At 35.4% G+C, this 20,622-nt stretch overlaps 1 protein-coding gene across 6 annotated transcripts in view; it reads left to right on the forward strand.

The window, feature by feature from the left end:
* The window catches only part of LOC128210040 (formin-like protein), a 72,230-nt gene that overhangs the window by 27,946 nt on the left and 23,662 nt on the right, over window positions 1–20,622 (forward strand). For all 6 annotated transcript variants that reach the window (XM_052914346.1, XM_052914365.1, XM_052914606.1 and 3 more), the window contains 16 exons: window positions 1,869–1,945; window positions 2,619–2,712; window positions 3,753–3,830; window positions 4,714–4,824; window positions 5,497–5,646; window positions 6,287–6,388; window positions 8,777–8,912; window positions 11,059–11,241; window positions 11,537–11,661; window positions 12,476–12,620; window positions 12,981–13,038; window positions 13,867–13,936; window positions 15,194–15,271; window positions 16,363–16,449; window positions 17,058–17,126; window positions 18,701–18,781. In XM_052914346.1, the coding sequence (XP_052770306.1) occupies window positions 1,869–1,945; window positions 2,619–2,712; window positions 3,753–3,830; window positions 4,714–4,824; window positions 5,497–5,646; window positions 6,287–6,388; window positions 8,777–8,912; window positions 11,059–11,241; window positions 11,537–11,661; window positions 12,476–12,620; window positions 12,981–13,038; window positions 13,867–13,936; window positions 15,194–15,271; window positions 16,363–16,449; window positions 17,058–17,126; window positions 18,701–18,781 (1,644 nt within the window). The remainder of the gene's footprint in view (window positions 1–1,868; window positions 1,946–2,618; window positions 2,713–3,752; window positions 3,831–4,713; window positions 4,825–5,496; window positions 5,647–6,286; window positions 6,389–8,776; window positions 8,913–11,058; window positions 11,242–11,536; window positions 11,662–12,475; window positions 12,621–12,980; window positions 13,039–13,866; window positions 13,937–15,193; window positions 15,272–16,362; window positions 16,450–17,057; window positions 17,127–18,700; window positions 18,782–20,622) is intronic.

Raw genomic sequence — 20,622 nt, forward strand, 5'->3', positions numbered from 1 at the left:
TCAGTATGGTTTCAACCTGGTGATCGCCCACACACACGCCATCAACTGTATCGCTCTCAGTCTGACTATTGTATGTGTATTTCAGTATGGTTTCAACCTGGTGATCGCCCACACACGCCATCAACTGTATCGCTCTCAGTCTGATTTATGTGTATGTGTATTTCAGTATGGGTTCAACCTTGTGATCGCCCACACACGCCATCAACTGTATCGCTCTCAGTCTGATTTATGTGTATGTGTATTTCAGTATGGGTTCAACCTTGTGATCGCCCACACACACGCCATCAACTGTATCGCTCTCAGTCTGACTATTGTATGTGTTTTTCAGTATGGTTTCAACCTTGTGATCGCCCACACACGCCATCAACTGTATCGCTCTCAGTCTGACTATTGTATGTGTATTTCAGTATGGGTTCAACCTTGTGATCGCCCACACACGCCATCAACTGTATCACTCCCAGTCTGATTTATGTGTATGTGTATTCCAGTATGGTTTCAACCTTGTGATCGCCCACACTCACGCCATCAACTGTATCGCTCTCAGTCTGACTATTGTATGTGTTTTTCAGTATGGTTTCAACCTGGTGATCGCCCACACACATGCCATCAACTGTATCGCTCTCAGTCTGACTATTGTATGTGTTTTTCAGTATGGTTTCAACCTTGTGATCGCCCACACTCACGCCATCAACTGTATCACTCCCAGTCTGATTTATGTGTATGTGTATTTCAGTATGGTTTCAACCTTGTGATCGCCCACACACGCCATCAACTGTATCACTCTCAGTCTGACTATTGTATGTGTTTTTCAGTATGGTTTCAACCTTTTGATCGCCCACACACGCCATCAACTGTATCACTCCCAGTCTGATTTATGTGTATGTGTATTTCAGTATGGGTTCAACCTTGTGATCGCCCACACACGCCATCAACTGTATCGCTCTCAGTCTGACTATTGTATGTGTATTTCAGTATGGTTTCAACCTGGTGATCGCCCACACACGCCATCAACTGTATCGCTCTCAGTCTGACTATTGTATGTGTTTTTCAGTATGGTTTCAACCTGGTGATCGCCCACACACACGCCATCAACTGTATCGCTCTCAGTCTGACAATTGTATGTGTTTTTCAGTATGGTTTCAACCTGGTGATCGCCCACACACACGCCATCAACTGTATCGCTCTCAGTCTGACTATTGTATGTGTATTTCAGTATGGTTTCAACCTGGTGATCGCCCACACACACGCCATCAACTGTATCGCTCTCAGTCTGACTATTGTATGTGTTTTTCAGTATGGTTTCAACCTGGTGATCGCCCACACACACGCCATCAACTGTATCGCTCTCAGTCTGACAATTGTATGTGTATTTCAGTATGGTTTCAACCTTGTGATCGCCCACACTCACGCCATCAACTGTATTGCTCTCAGTCTGACTATGTGTATGTGTATTTCAGTATGGTTTCAACCTTGTGATCGCCCACACACACGCCATCAATTGTATCACTCCCAGTCTGATTTATGTGTATGTGTATTTCAGTATGGTTTCAACCTTGTGATCGCCCACACACATGCCATCAACTGTATCGCTCTCAGTCTGACTATTGTATGTGTATTTCAGTATGGTTTCAACCTGGTGATTGCCCACACTCACGCCATCAATTGTATCACTCCCAGTCTGATTTATGTGTATGTGTATTTCAGTATGGTTTCAACCTGGTGATCGCCCACACACACGCCATCAACTGTATCGCTCTCAGTCTGACTATTGTATGTGTATTTCAGTATGGTTTCAACCTGGTGATTGCCCACACTCACGCCATCAATTGTATCACTCCCAGTCTGATTTATGTGTATGTGTATTTCAGTATGGTTTCAACCTGGTGATCGCCCACACTCACGCCATCAACTGTATCGCTCTCAGTCTCAACCATAGGAGTATGAGGTGAGAAATTTTCAAGGGATAACTATTGCTATAGTACAATTTAGAGACCCTGAGAGAGAAATAAGACTATGCTTTTTGGTAACAGTACAGAACACTAGCTGCATTTTTTAGCCTGACTGAAAAATGCAAGAGGTGAACAAATTTTATTTTCCCTAAATTATGTCTGAGCTTAATAAATTGCTCTCGCCTTAAACTAGGTATGATGTGAACAAATTTTACTTACCTCAAATTATGTATCTGGTGAACAAATTGTACTTGCCTGAAATTAGGTATTAGGTGAACAAATCGGTTCTTGCCTTGCAGTCTAAAGGTGACCATATTAGGTGAGATTTTAACATGTGTTAAATTAAACTGACAATTTAAGCATTGTTTTTGATCATGGTGTATGTGTTTCATACCCTCGGTACCGGGTTGATATATAATGTGTAACTCATTTAATACCCTGGGAAAATTGACTACAGGAATCTCGTAGTCATGGATAATAAATAAGGTGACATTAGGATGCCTGAAACACACCTAAGGCAATAGGGAATTAGCCTAGAAGTATTTGTTGAACATGAATATTGATGCAGTATAAGGTTTGGCTATCCTTTTTTCCCAGAATAATCAAACTTTTATACTATTAGTTCCAACAAAGGCCATTTCAGTAATACCATGTATTTGTATATTTCAGGACCAAGGCTCTAGTTTTAGAGCTGTTAGCTGCGGTCTGTCTTGTGAGTGGAGGACACGAGATTATCCTGTCTGCATTCGACAACTTCAAAGAGGTACAATAACTGTGAATCCCTTCGGTTTATTAGGAAATAAATCATACCTTGTACCATGACTGTGTAGCAATACATTTTGTAAAGCATTTTTTTGATGTTGATGTGAAATATATTTTGTTAACTGATACTTTGTAAGAAAAAGATTGCTATATTTTTCCTCCTAATTCATCTATCACACTTTAAAGGGACTAGACACCAGATGTTAAAAAAAAAACTGGCAAATATAGTATTTTCTCAAAACAAGCCTAGAATTGTCAATGCGAGGAAGTAGGAGGCCATAAATACAACTTTTACATGATTAAAATTATAAATGCAATAATCATGTTGCTGTCTTGTCTGTGTTTCCCCATTTTAAAAATAGTGCGTAATGGTTTTTAAGTTCAAATCATCAATTAATGAGTACAGATAAATTTGAATGCTATTTTAAAACTTACTGGGATTTACATGGTAGACATCCCCAGTAAATTTAGAATTGGAAAAATGCGAAAAAACTGCGAAAGATGCATGTGTCGTAAGCAATGTGATACTTCAGTAAATAAGATTTAATGCATTGTACACAACAATGTCAATTTTATGTTAGGTTTTTGACAATTTTCTCTTATTCTTGCAATTTAATCATTTGGTGTCAAGTCCCTTTAGAAGGTATCATAAGGCCTCAATTTATCAAAAGTTTGTTTGGCATTTCCCTTCTCATGTTTCTGTTTAGATAGTCAGGTTGTGTTTAGTTATTTTATTTACTTCCTACCCTCCTATTAATTCCGTAACGAAGAAGGAAAAGAAAAAAATGACAATCAGAGAGGCTTAAAAACAACTTTCTGGTTGGGTTTTTTGGTTGATCGGGAACACACAAAGTAAAGTATGGCGGCCATGGCCAAAATGGTTTCAGCCCATCAGCTGCAAGATCATTTACATCCCTGATATTACAATTGGTAATTGTTTAGGTAACGTCCTTGACGCAATCAGTGAAAACTAAGTAAAAAATTCTCTGGATGTTGAAAACATTTCTCAAGTTGACTATTCACATGATTATGATTTTCCAGGTTTGTGCGGAGAGGCATCGGTTTGAGACTCTTATGGATTACTTCAAAAACTACGAGGAATTCCACATAGATTTCATGGTATGTTTATAATTCATGAGGAAATGAGACAGGTTGATTATATCCAATGTCACATTGTTATAAAAAACTGATGTCAAAATTCTTCTTTTTATGGTCCTCTCTCATATTGATTTTTAACAGCAATTTTTGAGAAAAATGTTTTCCTAACCAGAATGCAGGTATTACAAATCATTAGTAGGGGTAAAACAAATTTGCCAATTTTTTTCACTTTACAGGAAATGTCTAAATGTTCAACAAAAAGTCTTTGTCATTCGATTTGAACTGCGTTAGTAACAGGATAGTGATAAAAAGTTCATAGGCTGGCATATGCAGCAGACAATACTTTCATACTTTCAATACATGTTATGATATTACTACAGATATTTGGGCAAACTTTTAAACAGGGTTACTGAATAGGCCCCAATTTCTCGAAACTTCTTTAGGTTAACAGGCTTAAATAGCTTATTTCAATAATCCAAAATACATGCTTAAATTTGATTTTGATAAATGAAAAATGATTTATTGTGACTATCATAAGGCAATTCATATTTTAAGTCTAAAATATCTTAAAGTAGTAAAATATAACACCAATTATAGAAAAAAAATAAATAATGGGCTTAGCTTAATCCTCTTATAAGAGATTTAAGAAGTTTCATGAAATAGGGGCCAGGACTGATAAGATTTCTAGGAATATTGGTACATAATGGACAAGATCAACTTAATCCTGAAAGAAAACAGTGTTTTAATGTTGGTTTCATAGATAATGCATTTTGGTGTCAATGTTGTTATTCTTTAATTATATAACATTATATATATGTGCACCTCATAACATTTTAATATATTAATGTTTATATTTAGAATCATTGATTGAACCTATTGAGAATTATATGTATATGTATTGCAGGTTGCTTGTATGCAGTTTGTCAACATAGTTGTACATTCTGTAGAGAATATGAACTTCCGGGTCCACTTACAACATGAATTTTCCATCATCGGCTTAGATTCTTATCTCGAGGTGAGAAACTAGAAATATAGGTTTCGTCGGCCCTTCTATTAGGCTGATTTCAAGGTCAAAATCTGTTGCAAGATAAACATACTTGAAAACTTTGGCCTTGGCCTTCTATAAGGCTTATTTCAAGGTCAAATTCTGTTGAAAGATAAACATACTTGAATACTTTGGCCTTGGCCTTCTATAAGGCTTATTTCAAGGTTGAATGCTGTTAAAGATGGATTTTTCTGTTCACATGCTGATATAAAGGAATACTTTGACCATTTACAAGCCTTAATTAAAGGTCAAATGATGTTGGCAGATGGATATCGGCGTTCACATGTTATCATATACATAGACATTTGCCTTGACCTTCAATTAGGCTTTTTCAAGGACAAATGCTGTTCAAAGATGATTTTTTTTTGTGTTCACTGGCTAACAAATGAACACTTTGACCTAGATTTTTCGTACAACTTCTTTTATGGGTCAAATTCTTATGAGTAATATACTCTGGTGCTTATGTTCGTACAATTGAAAATGTTGAACCTAACTTACTTATTAAATGTTAATAATAAACATATTCTAGCATTATGACTGATACTTTGTCATATTTGTAACACTAAATGTTTTTAAAAAGTCAGAAATAGTATGTAATTTCATTTTACAAATCATTACTTTAAAATTATTCCAATTTACCAGAAACTTAAGCACACGGAGAGTGACAGATTAGCTGTTCAGGTACATGCCTACCTAGACAATATGATAGATGTCGCTGCGCTGTTAGAAGACTCAGAGACAAAAACTGAAGCTCTTGAGAAGGCTGCTGAACTAGAAGATGAGGTCTCGCGGGTAAGGAAATGATTACTGATTGCGTATTTATTGTTACTATTGATGTTTTCAACAATATGTGACATTGTACATGATTTTCTTGAATTGTTATAATCTATTTTTGAAATGATTTTTTAAGGGTGTCTGTTGTTTTTTTGGAGAAAAAAGTGAAGCTTGTGATGTTTTCAGTGACATAAGGTGGCAAAAACTTTGATCTTTGCAATTACACAAAAAATATTTCAGATATTCAAATGAAACTTAATACACCTGTTGCTGAAGACAATAGGCTCATGTATAAAAAAGCCTTAAATGTTTGTCTGATTATGCCCCTTTTTTGACTGAAACAAACAACAGATGAACATGGGAGTTTGCTCCTTTTGTTTAGTTTTTTTCTTCAGTTCTATTTAAATACCATCATAATCATGTACAAATCCGGAAAATTTGACAAGCATTCCATGTTCACACAACCCATCTGACCCACTGGTAAAATTTGAATAGGTCTGGTAAAAATGATTTATCAAAATCTCTGTATCATCATATTATAATAGACTCAGAAATAAAAGTAAATAACTAGTATAGAAAATCAGTGTTTGGTCTGGTAAAGGCCGGGAGAGTTTCAGGACTATTGTTTTTTTTAATGGAATATTCATGTGTTTGGTAGGTGAATGAGAGACTACAAGATGTTGAAGAAGAGATGATGGCTAAGACTGTGGAGCTAGAGAAACAGCTGTCTGATACTCTTACAGACCTGGAGGAGGTTCGGGTAAGTACACATGATATTATACCCTTACGAGCATGTTTACCGCAAAAATCTTGTAAGATCAGTATTAAGGATAGCAAGGTGATTTGACATTTTATGTGCAAATTTGAATAAATCTTTGTTTTAAAAAAACCCTAGCAAAATGTCAATTATTATTATTATTATAAACTTTTGTCAAAGAATATTGCAATACTTCCTGACATTTAAAAGGATTGTTGTGAAAAAAAATGATTTAAATGCATTATCATGTTGTGCTCATTTTACTTAAATGATAAAACAAAACAAAAAGAAATGCATATGATTTAGTTTTTAGATAAAAAATATTAAGTCAAATAAAACAAATAATTTTTTTAAATTCAAATATTAGTGACCACAAATTCCAAAATTAAAAAAGCGCCAAAAGATTGCTTATATTTTTTTTTATCTTGACCTAAATCATATGCTTTTTATGCCCCCGAAGGTGGGCATATTAAAATCGCACCGTCCGTCCATCCGTCCGTCCGTCCGTCTGTCCGTCCGTCCGTCCGGCTCTGTAACTTTCCCTTGTATCGACAGGTTTTAAAATAAATTGCCACATGTGTTCCATATACCAAGACGACGTGTGGCGTGCAAGACTGTGTCCCTACCTCAAAGGTCAAGGTCACACTTAGTGTTTGTTCACAATGGAGTGTTGCATATAAGGACATAGAGTATAGGTTGTCGTGTCCGGGCTGTAACTTTCTCTTGTATGGACAGATTTTAAAATAACTTGCCACATGTGTTCCACATATCAAGACGACGTGTCGCGTGCAAGACCCGTGTCCCTACCTCAAAGGTCAAGGTCACACTAAGTGTTTGTTCACAATGGAGTGCTGCATATAAGGACATAAAGTATAGGTTGTCGTGTCCGGGCTGTAACTTTCTTTTGTATGGACAGATTTTAAAATAACTTGCCAAATGTGTTCCACATACCAAGACGACGTGTCGCGTGCAAGACCCGTGTCCCTACCTCAAAGGTCAAGGTCACACTTAGTGTTTATTTACAATGGAGTGCTGCATATAAGGACATAGGGTATAGGTTGTCGTGTCCGGGCTGTAACTTTCCCTTGTATGGACAGATTTTAAAATAACTTGCCACATGTGTTCCACATACCAAGACGACGTGTCGCGTGCAAGACCCGTGTCCCTACCTCAAAGGTCAAGGTCACACTTAGTGTTTATTCACAATGGAGTGCTGCATATAAGGACATAGAGTATAGGTTGTCGTGTCCGGGCTGTAACTTTCCCTTGTATGGACAGATTTTAAAATAACTTGCCACATGTGTTTCACATACCAAGACGACGTGTCACGTGCAAGACCCGTGTCCCTACCTCAAAGGTCAAGGTCACACTTAGTGTTTTCTCACAATGGAGTGCTGCATACAAGGACATAGGGTATAGGTTGTCGTGTCCGGGCTGTAACTTTCTCTTGTATGGACAGATTTTAAAATAACTTGCTACATGTGTTCCACATACGAAGACGACGTGTCGTGTGCAAGACCCATGTCCCTACCTCTAAGGTGAAAGATACACTAAGTGTTTATTTACAAGGGAATTCTGAATATAAGGACATAACAGTGTAGGTTGTCAAGTATAGGTGGTATTTTTGAATGTTCAAAGGCAATTTAAAATCACTTGCCATATGTATTTGACACGTAAAGGCAAGATCAACTTTTCATGTACTGACCTTGTTCGTAGGTCAATGTCACATTCGGGGCATTCGTCACATACTGTGACAGCTCTTGTTTTGTTATGATCATTAACATCAACTTAAACATGGTAATGCATTAAAATTAAAAAAAACACAAAAAATCTTGGTATCAACCTACAATGTGACCTTTTAGATATGAAATAGTCATCCTACCATAGGCATGGGTACAGTTTAGAGTAGCGAGATAAAATTGCAATGAATTGTATGTTTTTCAGGAGTCGATTTATTCACAAATACCGTAGTAAATTCTTTTCTGCACTACTCTCCCTTTGATCAGAGTGTTTGGCTCATATAATTTTAACAACGGATGTTTGGACCTTGTCTTCCCGCAAGGAGCATATTTATGCGAAACCAAGAGAGATAAAAACTTTAACTGAAATTGCCTAGTGGATAGTTCGAATTTATTTATTTTACAATGATTGGAATTGAATCCAGGTCCTCTAGGTGAGAAGCAGTTGCACTAACCGCTGTGCTAGCAAGACAGCTGGAAAGTTGTGGTTTCAAATACCAGCCACTTCAAATCTAAAACATTGAAATACAGTGCCTGCCAGTAGCTCAGTTACCTTGTGCTTGGAATTAAAATGGTATTCCTTGAAAAATGGTGCTTTTCACTGAGCACATTAAAGTCCATGATCATTTATCTGAAATTGAATACATTGCAGGAGTCCTTACGACAGGGTGAAGCGGAGAACTCCGCCCTTCGAGAAGCGATCAACCAGAAAGAATCAGAGTCTCAAAAACAACTCAGCACACTCGACGCAAAACTGCAGGAACTTGAGAACCTTAAAAAGAACATAGGTAAGGAACATTCAGCTTGCAATGTTGGGTCTTAATAAGCTCCAATGTTGGTGTTTTTGTTGAGGACAAAAATGGCAAATAATTGTTGAAGCACTTGTTGTCCTTGCTGGTGGCAAGTCATGTTAAAACATAGTGCCTTCGGTCAACAGGAAAGAACTGTACAAGACTTTCCCAGAAAACTAAGTACACCAGTTTCAGTGGCTATGTCCTTACGATTATGTATAGTAAGGGCCCATCACTTAGGGGCCTAGGCTGATATTCATAAAATATCTCTACTCATTTCAGAACTTAAGTCATTTTCCTAAGTTAAGCATCTCGCTGGTCATTTGATAAAACAGCTTAATACTATCTGAAATGCTTTATTTTTTTTATTGATGTTATTGAATAAATATACTTTTTGTGTCACCTGAAAAGACGACATAAAGGGGTTACTTTTGTCGGCGTCGGTGGCGGGGTCGGCGGCGTCCGCGTCCCATTTTCGCTTGTCTGGGGTATATCTCCTAAACTATTAGTGGTATCAACTTGAAATTTCATATGTAGATAGATCTAATTGAGGGCAAGTGCAGTGCACATGAACTGTTACTCTTGCTTCCATATTTTTTAGAGTTATTGCCCTTTGTTATTTTTCATGCTTAAAGTTTTGTCCGGGGCATATCTTGTAGAATATAAGAGTTATCAACTTGAAACTTCGTATGTAGATAGATCTCATGGAGGGCAAGTGCAGTGCACAATAACAGTAACTCTTGCTTTCTTAGTTTTAAAGTTATTGCCCTTTGTTAATTTTCATGCTTAAAGTTTTGTCTGGGGCATATCTTGAAGAATATTAGAGGTATCAACTTGAAACTTCATATCTAGATAGATCTCATTGAGGGCAAGTGCAGTGCACAAGAACCGTAACTCTTGCTGCCATATTTTTAGAGTTATTGCCCTTTGTTAATTTTCATGCTTTGATTTTGTCCGTGGCATATATCGTAAACTATAGGAAGTATCAACCTGAAATTTCTTCCGTAGGTATATCTGATTGAGGGAAAGTGCAGTGCACAAAAACCGTAACTCTTGCATCTATATGTTTAGAGTTATTGCCCTTTGTTAATTTTCATGTTTAACTTTACCTTGCACACTTTTTTAGCTCACCAGAGCACGAAGTGCTCAAGGTGAGCTATTGTGATCGGTCTTTGTCCGTCGTCTTTCGTCAACAACTGCTTAAAGAACATCTCCTCTGAAACTACCGGTCTGGATAGCAGTTTAGACAGAAGCAAAACAGAGATGCTCATTTCACACCTGAAAACGTATTAATCCATTATCTTCAAATTATTTCTCAATGTCATTGACTTCAGTATTTATTGTGCTCATTTTTGCTTATATAACCAATTGCTTGCTCCTGGCTTAACGTTTGTCGACAGTAAATAATTCGTCAGGCGACACATCCGACTCGCGGAGTTCTAGTATTCTAAAATCTTTCATACTTTTCTTTTAATTTGACTACAAAAATTTATGAATTTGACTTAAGTTTAGAATTGACTTAAAGCTGCACTCTCAGAGATTGAACATTTTGACACCTTTTTTTAATTTTTGTCTTGGAACGAGCAATTTTTGCGAAAATATCTGCAAACCAGTGACAAAAGACTGATGACAAAAGATCAGATTGCAGATTTTCATATTTATAATAAGATTGACTAAGATCCTGAAATGAAATTGGCCCTTGGCTAATACACTGTGATGTTGGCAGTGACTTGCAGTGCTTTGATGGGTCTGAATGGACTGATTGTGCAGAAATGAAGCTAACAACGTTTTTAACGCCATCATTGCTAAATTCAAATCTTTATTGCTCCGGAAGTTTCATTGATACACTTATGATTTTCTTAATAAGATTTGAGAGAAGTGTTTTAGCAGGTAGCAAGTAGACAACCATGGCGGTAATCACGTTCTTAGCTTTATCAAAGTTCTGAACAATCTGACCAATGTTTTTTTTAGTGTGCCTCGCTAATAGGAATCAATTTAACTAGTTTGAGACACTTATTCAATCAATATCACAGACAGCGCAATAAACTTGCAGCTTTTACGAGACTGAAAACTGATTATTCCATACTTTTTGTTCTGTATCTTTAGAGATCTCTGCCTTATTAATCCTCTTCTTTATCAACAGGATCTGGCGTGGGAGCAGCAGGTGCCGCTGGTGCATCAGGGGCCGTAGTTGCCCCACCACCGCCGCCACCACCCCCTGCCCCTGTGATGCCACCTCCCCCACCTCCTCCTCCTCCAGCCCCAGGGGGAATGGCGCCCCCTCCACCCCCACCTGCACCTGGAGCTGGGCCTCCTGGACCAAACTGTGAGTATAGCTTGTATTTTCATAGATAATAATGAATTCAAAACTTTTAAGATATGCATTTATTTTAAGATAATGTATTACATTAAAACAAACAAATTTCTTAAAAATATTAACCTATATTTTGAAAATAATAGCAGCAGTCAAATTGATTCACTTGAATGTATCAATTATTATTTTGTTTTCTTGGTAAAGTACAGGACTGTTAGTATTTATAACTTTTCTGAACAAACAAAGCAGTAAAACATCTTTGTATTGAGATTTAAAAACATATATGAAATAAGCATGAATGTTACAGCAATGACCATTAAGAAAAAGATCCAAACCAAGTACCGGTTACCGGTTCTCAACTGGACGCCCATGAGACCACAGCAAGTGCGGGGAACTGTGTTTGCTGACCTTGATGACGAGAAATTGTACAGGGTAGGCTGGCTTTAGATTTAATTATTTGAGGTATACCTCTGGTGTCACTGTAGGAGTTATTGTCGTGAATATTAGAAGAACTTTTATCTTCTGGTTTCTGTTTTATCTATATATCTTATATATTTCTTTTATCTTGGCCATAGCGTTGAATCACATAACGTTCGCACATTGCACGCATGCTAGTAATGACAAATTCAATCACGTACATGTCTATGCCTATTTCTTTTGGTCAATATATTGGCTGAAATAAGCCACTTGTTTGATGGAGTAAAAACAGGTGAGCCTTTTTTTGTGGGTGTTCTTGCTTTTTTCAGACATATGTGATGTATAGATAATGAATTCAATTGATAAAGTCAGGGCTTCTAAAAAACGGCAATTTGCCGGTCTGGACCAATTTTGACCACGCCTGACCGATTTCAGGAACAGGAAATGGTTAAAATATCGGTCTGAAAGTTGTTCTTTTTCGATTTAGGCTCCAAACTTTAAGAAGCTCTGGTTTAAGTATGATAATTTCTATGCTTAATTAACATCACAAGAATTGGACTTTTTCTTTAACCTGGTAACTGCTTGTAGGTTGTTTGTCAGAGATGGTCAAAGTTATACATTGGATTATACAACTATGTGCTATTATTTAATGACAATAAATAATCTGCTTATTGGTCAAATGAAGGTTTGATGAGAACTGGCATCTTAACTGCGAAAGGTGTCAATTTTTTTTTTTTTAAAGTAAGCTTTCAAAGGTATGAAAATAATTGAATTAAAAGCTTTCCAAGGTATGAAAATAATTGTAAAAATTGACTGCTCTTTTGCTTAGGTGATAGACTTCAATGAGTTTGAAGAGACGTTTAAACTGGGTGTCATTGGCGGCTTAAAGGGCGGTGACACTACGCCCAAAACCCTCAAGAGGAAAAAGCCTGAGTCCATTACACTGCTTGAACCCAATAGGATGAGGAATGTGGGTAAGTATACATGTTTGTATGAGATAAACTAAATTCAGAATAGCTGTTAGAATTAAGATTGCTAATAGGAACACATACTTTTATTATTTTAACACAAAGGGTTGTTTTTGCAGATATTAATAAGGTGTGAAAAAATGTTACCGGACCTTATTATTTTTACTACCAACCAAATTAGTTTTCTCAAAAAAAAAAAAAATTCTTTTTTTACCTTTGGTGATTCGAAAAGGTCCAAAAGGGATTCGCAGTCTATAGAGGAAATATGCATGTTTATAAGACCTGAAATGAGAAGTATTACTTTACCTACTGACCCATATATTTTTCCTACGGCTTTTGGAATACCATTTCTGTTGTTTTTTTCAGCCATCACGAGAAGAAAAATTGAGCTGAGCAACGATGAGATTATCAGAGCTATTGTAAAGTGAGTAGTCATGTATATTCAATGTTAAATAAAAATAATAGAGCACAAAAGAATAATTCTACTTTCAACTTTGATTTTATTTTTTCTATATTTACCCAAAACAAAAGATTATAAGTATCTTATGTGTTTTCGGTCTGGATTGAAAATTCTGACTCGAGTGTAAGCCAAAACGTGGCTTGACAAGTTATCGGCCACGCAGCTTGCCTGAGGATCATATTTTTGATCCAGACCGGGAAAACATTGTTGATATTTTTTCTTGCATACCTTAAATGATCAATAATAACAAGTTTTGAAAAAGCTGACATAGAAAACGCTTTTTGATCCATTTCACCAAAAAGCTCATGCGATGTTGTTTATTGACAGCATGAAGCATTGCGCTTTTAAACCGCTATTGACTTGAAATATATGCTCTCAAAATCGGGTTTTGATTATTATTTAGTTTCATTTTTAATTAAAAGACTCGAATACTTATATATTTGATTGCGCTTTCTTGAAATGGCATAAAGTACTATTCATAAACCAAACAATAAAAGAAATAAGAAGTGGCTCATTGTTGCACATGACACATTTGACATTGGGGATGTAAGACGGGGTTTTCTTCACTGGTCACTTGACCCTAAACACATGTCCAGTATGCAAGAATAAAATTTTCCAAAAAAGATCAGTCAAGTACTTCCAGCCCAGATCTTAAAATCTGATATTCATGCACACTGCGTGGCCAGTAATGCTGCATGCCTTGTGGCCCCCTGCAACACTGAAAGAAATTTAACACTGGTTTACCTACAAAAATATCCTGTTATGTTTATTTGGTGTATTCTTTGTTTTCAGTATTGACCTCAAAGTATTATCGATTGACATGGTGGACATTTTCCAAACAGTGCTTCCAAATGAACAAGAGGTGAGATCTTCTGTGAATTAAAAAAGTTTCTATTATTTTGTCATAAAAGCTCCTATTTTAGTACTTCTTTTCGATGGTACCCGACTGGAGAACATGCAGAGACAATATGCACATTTGTAGAAAGCCCTATTGGTCTTCCTATCCCATTTGTAGAAAGGTCCAAATGTCTGGTTTTCCCATTTGTAGAAAGCCCCATTGGTCTGGCTTTCCCGTTTGTAGAAAGGTCCAAATGTCTGGTTTTCCCATTTGTAGAAAGCCCCATTGGTCTGGCTTACCCGTTTGTAGAAAGGTCCAAATGTCTGGTTTTCCCATTTGTAGAAGCCCCATTGGTCTTCCTATCCCATTTGTAGAAAGGTCCAAATGTCTGTGTTTCCCCTTTGTAGAAAGCCCCATTGGTCTTCCTATCCCATTTGTAGAAAGGTCCAAATGTCTGTGTTTCCCATTTGTAGAAAGCCCCATTGGTCTTCCTATCCCATTTGTAGAAAGGTCCAAATGTCTGTTTTTCCCATTTGTAGAAAGCCCCATTGGTCTTCCTATCCCATTTGTAGAAAGGTCCAAATGTCTGTGTTTCCCATTTGTAGAAAGCCCCATTGGTCTTCCTATCCCATTTGTAGAAAGGTCCAAATGTCTGTGTTTCCCATTTGTAGAAAGCCCCATTGGTCTTCCTATCCCATTTGTAGAAAGGTCCAAATGTTTGGTTTTCCCATTTGTAAAAAGCCCCATTGGTGTGACTTTCCTGTTTGTAAAAAGGTCCAAATGTCTGTGTTTCCCATTTGTAGAAAGCCCCATTGGTCTGGCTTACCCGTTTGTAGAAAGGTCCAAATGTCTGTTTTTCCCATTTGTAGAAAGCCCCATTGGTCTGGTTTTCCCATTTGTAGAAAGCCCCATTGGTCTGGCTTTCCCGTTTGTAGAAAGGCCCCAAGGTCTGCCTTTCACATTTATAGAAAAGTCCAAAGACCTGGTTTTTATGAATGTCAAGCTTTGCCCCTCTTTGACGTCTTTGACATCTGCTGAATGTGCTGTTGTTAGTCTGTCTGGTTATCAGAGAAATAGTCATAATTGTGGAAAAACATGGGCCTTGCCCATCACTCAGAAACCATTGAATATATTTAGGTGAAACTTGGTACCATTCTGTTTACTTGATGAAAGAACAAAAAAAACAAAAACACTTGTTTTCATAATCCCATTTAACATAATCATCAACATTTATAACTGCAAACAAATCCCTTAAACATTGACATGGTATTACCATTCCAGATAAAAGCTTTCAAGATGTATGAGAGGGATCGTAAACCTGTGGACATGCTCTCCGATGAAGACAAGTTCATGCTACAGGTATGCTACTATTTAAATATGCTATTCATTTAGTTTCCATAAATTTTGTGATTGTTTTATTTTTGCTAAAAATGATTCCATTACAGTGAGAATGAAAGTATAGGAAAAAGACTATACAGTAAAATCAACCAAAAAACCTAAAAAAGCACCTCATGTCAGCTTCATGAAAAGCCTTAGATTTCATTTAAACATACTTATACATGTTATTATTAGGTAGACAGAGTTCTGGATTTTTGGTAATTTTGCAGGAGATTGGACAGCATGGGACTCTAACAAACGTTTTTTATTTTACTAGGCCTATTGTTTCTGAAAAAAACATTTTTACCAGAAATGCATGTTTGAGAAAAAAACGCTGAATACATACCATCTTTGCTTCATACCTACATGACAAACTGATGATAATTGAAAATTCATTTCTTCAATTTGCATCATAACCGTAAAAATCATTCATTCTTACCTTGTCTTCATAGAAGTTATCACAGATCAGCAGCATTTGATCTGGCTATTAGATTTTTGCCACTGGGAGCCACAACGATCAAAGAATGTCATTGTTAATCTCCAAAGCAAAAAAAAATCTGAAGTAATTAACCCATCTGTAACTTGATAACCCAGTTATCGAATATGTTGCTTTAGCAGCATACTTGATTTACTGCAGAGACTGAATTGATTATCATGCAGGCTGCTTAGTATGCCACTTATGTCATTAAAACAATGTATTGTAAAAAAATTGTTGTTCTTATTAATGGCCAAATTTGAAAAATTGTCACCCCTTTTGCGATTCTGTATAAAATGGCAACACTCACAAGTGATTGCCAATGGGAACTCTGTGTAGCAGTCATTTGTCATGTCCGGTTTTAGTTTTTCTGATTTCTGTCATTTTTCGTATCTCATGAATGATAAATGGTTCTTGAACACACATGCATAACAGATTTTATAACTGCACATGTGTTCATCACTTAAAATATCTACAGAGCTTTTGTTGCATGTTCTTCTATGGTCTGTAAATAGCAACCCAAAAAAGTCTTACATCTAAAACCAAATTTCTTGTGAAACTGACTGGTGTTTAACAATTAATTGTATTGTATTTTCAGTTGACGAAGGTTGACCGACTGTCCCAGAGGCTGCAAGTTATGAGCTTTATTGCAAACTTCCATGATGATATTCATCACCTACAACCTGTACGTACACACATGACATTTCTGAACTTTCTTTATCCATTTTGTCTGATGATGTTACCTGTATGTAATCAAAGAGTGCTCTATTATCATAATTAATGAATTTTGTTTTTTTTAAACTTATTTGAAGTGAATTTATACTGTGTAATTGCTAGTATTTTTCTTCACAAGAATTTATGTCAATCTCGACAGAGATAAAGTTTAACAATCACATACATTGTATTAGCATTATACATTATATTTTAGCTTAAATACACCTCTTTCTGCTTACTTCTAAAAGCTGCATTCTCACAGATTGACAATTATGACAATTTTCTAGTGTTTTTGTCTTAGAATCAGCTGATTTTGGTATCAATGTCTTCTATTCAGTCATAGAAGATAATTCACAATAGAACAAATCTCAACTGTGTGGAAAACTGCTGAAAAACTCATTTTTCTGAAAACATTAGTAAACACTTATAGCCATTACATAGCAATCTTTGAATGTAAATATGAAAAACTTCTATCTGAACTATTGTTAGCAGTCTTGTATCACTGTTTACCAGACATTTAAACAAACATAAATTTTGCTCATACTAATAAAAAATAAATTTGTGCATTATTTCTTTCAGCAAATCAATGCCATCATTGCAGCTTCTATGTCATTACGGAATTCTCCAAAAATTCGAAAGCTCTTGGAGGTACGTTTTAGAGATTTTGAGGTTATTTTTATGCTACAATGCTATGCTTTAAAAAAGTAGAGGTATATTTCTATATTCCTTTTAGTTATCTGAATACGGCTGGTATTCATAAAACATCTTAAGTCATTTCATATATTAAGGCATTTTCATAAATTACAATAATTAAAAATATCGAAAATACTTTATTAACAGAGATTTTATTGAATAATCATACCTTAATTTCAAAAACACTTCCCTTTCAAGTTGACTAAGAAAATTTTAACAATTATTTAGTTTAAACATATTTATTATGCAAAAAAAACAACAATACAGCATTTGTTACAAACATATAAAATAAAGGATTGGAACGGTAGAATTAACTAATAAAGTTCCTTTCCGTATCTAGTTTATAACAATTATTTAAATTGGGAAATGACTTAAGATGTTTTATGAATACTGACCAAGGTGTTTTTTCACCTTCTAAGCAGAGGCCAAAATTTGGCTACCTTATTCCCAAATGTTGAACAGGATACAAGAAGGAAATTTATTTCACATCAGATATACATAAATTACAACAGAAGCATGTAGAACTATTTTGCGACAAAATGAATATCAAATATCACACATCACATATCATTAATGCAACACAGAACCTGGAAAATAATAAATGCATTAAAATAAGATTGAAAGTTAAATAGTGTTTGCAAAATGGTTAAGACTTAGTTAAAACATAAAATAATATCATATTTAATGATTTTAAATACATCGATTCTAAATTGATCATTAGAAGATTATTAAAGACAAAATATCAAAATATTTAAACATTGTTAATATTGGTTTCCTCCCCTTAAAGTATGAAAATAATGATTGTGAAGTATTGTTAGTGCTGATTTTATAGTTGTATTCGTTTGTAATAGTATGAGCTTGAAGCTCTTGCACAATACAATTCCCAATTTAAAAAGTTTACGAGTTAAAATTACTCGAAATGAAAAGGCCAGGCCTATACAAAAATTTCCCTGTAAAAGTCTTGGTTATGGTTTAGTATAAGATTTGTTTCCCTTTGACTGTGTGTGTATTTAAACTTACTGATATTCACTTAAAATGTTGAAATTTATATGTTTAAGTGCCAAGGTTACTGATAACCTGGTATCATATTCTTTGAAAACAATGAAATTGTAAAGTTTATGTAAAGTCAACATTTACTTACAAGGTAGATTTTTCTTAGAAGAAATTATATTAACGAAAACCGTGAAAATTTAATCCCAAATAACATCAGCTCTCACTTCTAGGAAAGTATTTTCTCTTAAACTGGTCCAGACTTCTCAAAATTGTTCAAACTTGAAACTTTCTTGTATCTTATTGTATTAAGACAATGCTTCAATTTGCTTTTACAAGTATTTTTTTTATAATGATCTTTAAAAAAAATTGTAAAAAAGTCTCAAAACCCATTTAGAGGAAATCTCAAAAAAAGAGTGTTCTCTAAGCCATATCCTGATATATTATAAGGGACTTAGATCAAATGTGGACAGTTTGTTGTATTACAGATGTATGCCATGTTTTTAATCTTTCTACTATTGTTTCTTTTTTTCCACCAGATTATCCTTGCGTTTGGTAACTACATGAACAGTGCCAAGAGAGGGGCGGTGTATGGCTTCAAACTACAGAGTCTTGACATGGTAAGGGCGTAGTGTCTTTGTAGTAGGGGTTTAAGTTTAAAAAAATCTTTACCATATCCATCAATTTGTGATAAGGCGCATTGATGATCTGAAACTAGTTGGAAATTTTGCAAAATCTTGCAAGTGTACTGTGGCTGTCTTGCAGGCACATTGCATTCTTTCCAAGCAGAGGGCGCATCTTGAGTATTAAGTGCGGAGTTGAAAGTTTCTGTATCAATCAATATCACGCCTTTAACATAAATGATGCATTGCCATTTGTCCAGGACTTGTCATGCAGTGACCCCATATATTCCATATTCAGGACTGGTCATGGGGTGACCCCATATATTCCATATTCAGGACTGGTCATGGGGTGACCCCATATATTTCATATTGGATCACCATTTTTATATTGACCATAATGGCATCTATTTTCCGATTCTGGTTAATATTCTAATGATTAAATTTAACATTTAAACATGGTAACAGGTATCCATCTAACCCGATACGGTTTCCTTTACCCCGTATAACCCATATCAGGTCAACTACTAACCCCATAACTTATAATAATTATTTTAACTGGCCATAAACCAGTAGTCATGTCATTTACAGCATTACCTAGGCCATAGCAGTTTTCAGACAGACGCTGTACGATTTTGAGACATTGCTGGTTGATTTTTTTTTTCTCTTAAACTATTGCTGAGTAAATGTCTTGGGTGGTTTCCAAAAAAAAATTAAAGTCATTTCTTAACTTAAGTCGATTTCTTAACATTTTCATAGTCACATTAAAGGAAATGTATAAGGTTCTTGTTGTTTTTTAAAGCATCTATATATTCAATAAAACCAATGAAATTAAGTATATTAGATAAAATTAAGCTATTATATCATATGATCGGTGGGATACTTAACTTAAGAAGTTAACTTAAGATAGGAAATGACTCCAGATGTTTATAAATACCGGCCCAGGTGTTTCCACAAGGTATTAAGTGTATAACCATATGGTTTTTTTGCTGTGATGAAAATAAAAGCATTAGATAGTTACTGGGTTTTGTAATATTCATTTTAATCGGTAAATGTTGATTTACCTTCATTTTTATTTCTCATCAACTTTCAAACATATGACTCAGATATTGAAAATGATTGAATAGATATATTCACACTCATTTTTTGCTAGACAGAAGATATTTGAGGCGTAGAGGAGTGTAGGCAGTCAGTCAGTCAGTCTTAACATTTTTGAGTTTGAAATTGCTTCAAGGTATAGAAACTGTCTATTGATAAAGTATAAAACTTTATTTTAGGATCAGCTATTTGACTTTTTTTTTTGAGCATTAATCAATAGTTAAACCACAACTAAGTGTCCTATTTTGAGTTCATTCATCTACAAACGATTTACATGTACAGTGTGTCATTAGATTCAACATTATACGAATGTCATTAGATCAGATATTTTACAGCAAAATAATAAGTTGAGTTAAAGAAATAGAAAATTTGAACTTTTTGATTGATCTGTCTAGATACGCTTAATCCATGTGAAGAAATACTTGATCTTAGCAAAAGAAAACTTTTTCTCCCACCTCAGATAAGTAGGTCTCATAATTTAACAATGCTAGAAATTCTTATTTTGCCCACGGGCGAAGATAAAATGGCCGTATGGAACTCCTTTTTTATGGTCGCCGCATAGTAATTACCTCCCTTGTTGAAAACTGTCGCCTGTAGCATCATGGAAACCTTGTCTTATGGCAATATTTAGAACGCTAATTAATTATTTCCCCCATAAAACAGGTTTCACGCACCTTTCAAGAAATAATGCCTCACTCTCCTAGAACTATTTGGCTATTAACATAATGTGTATCACTGTGCGC

This window comes from Mya arenaria, chromosome 1, assembly GCF_026914265.1.
Source record: "Mya arenaria isolate MELC-2E11 chromosome 1, ASM2691426v1".
In the NCBI taxonomy this organism is placed as follows: domain Eukaryota; kingdom Metazoa; phylum Mollusca; class Bivalvia; order Myida; family Myidae; genus Mya; species Mya arenaria.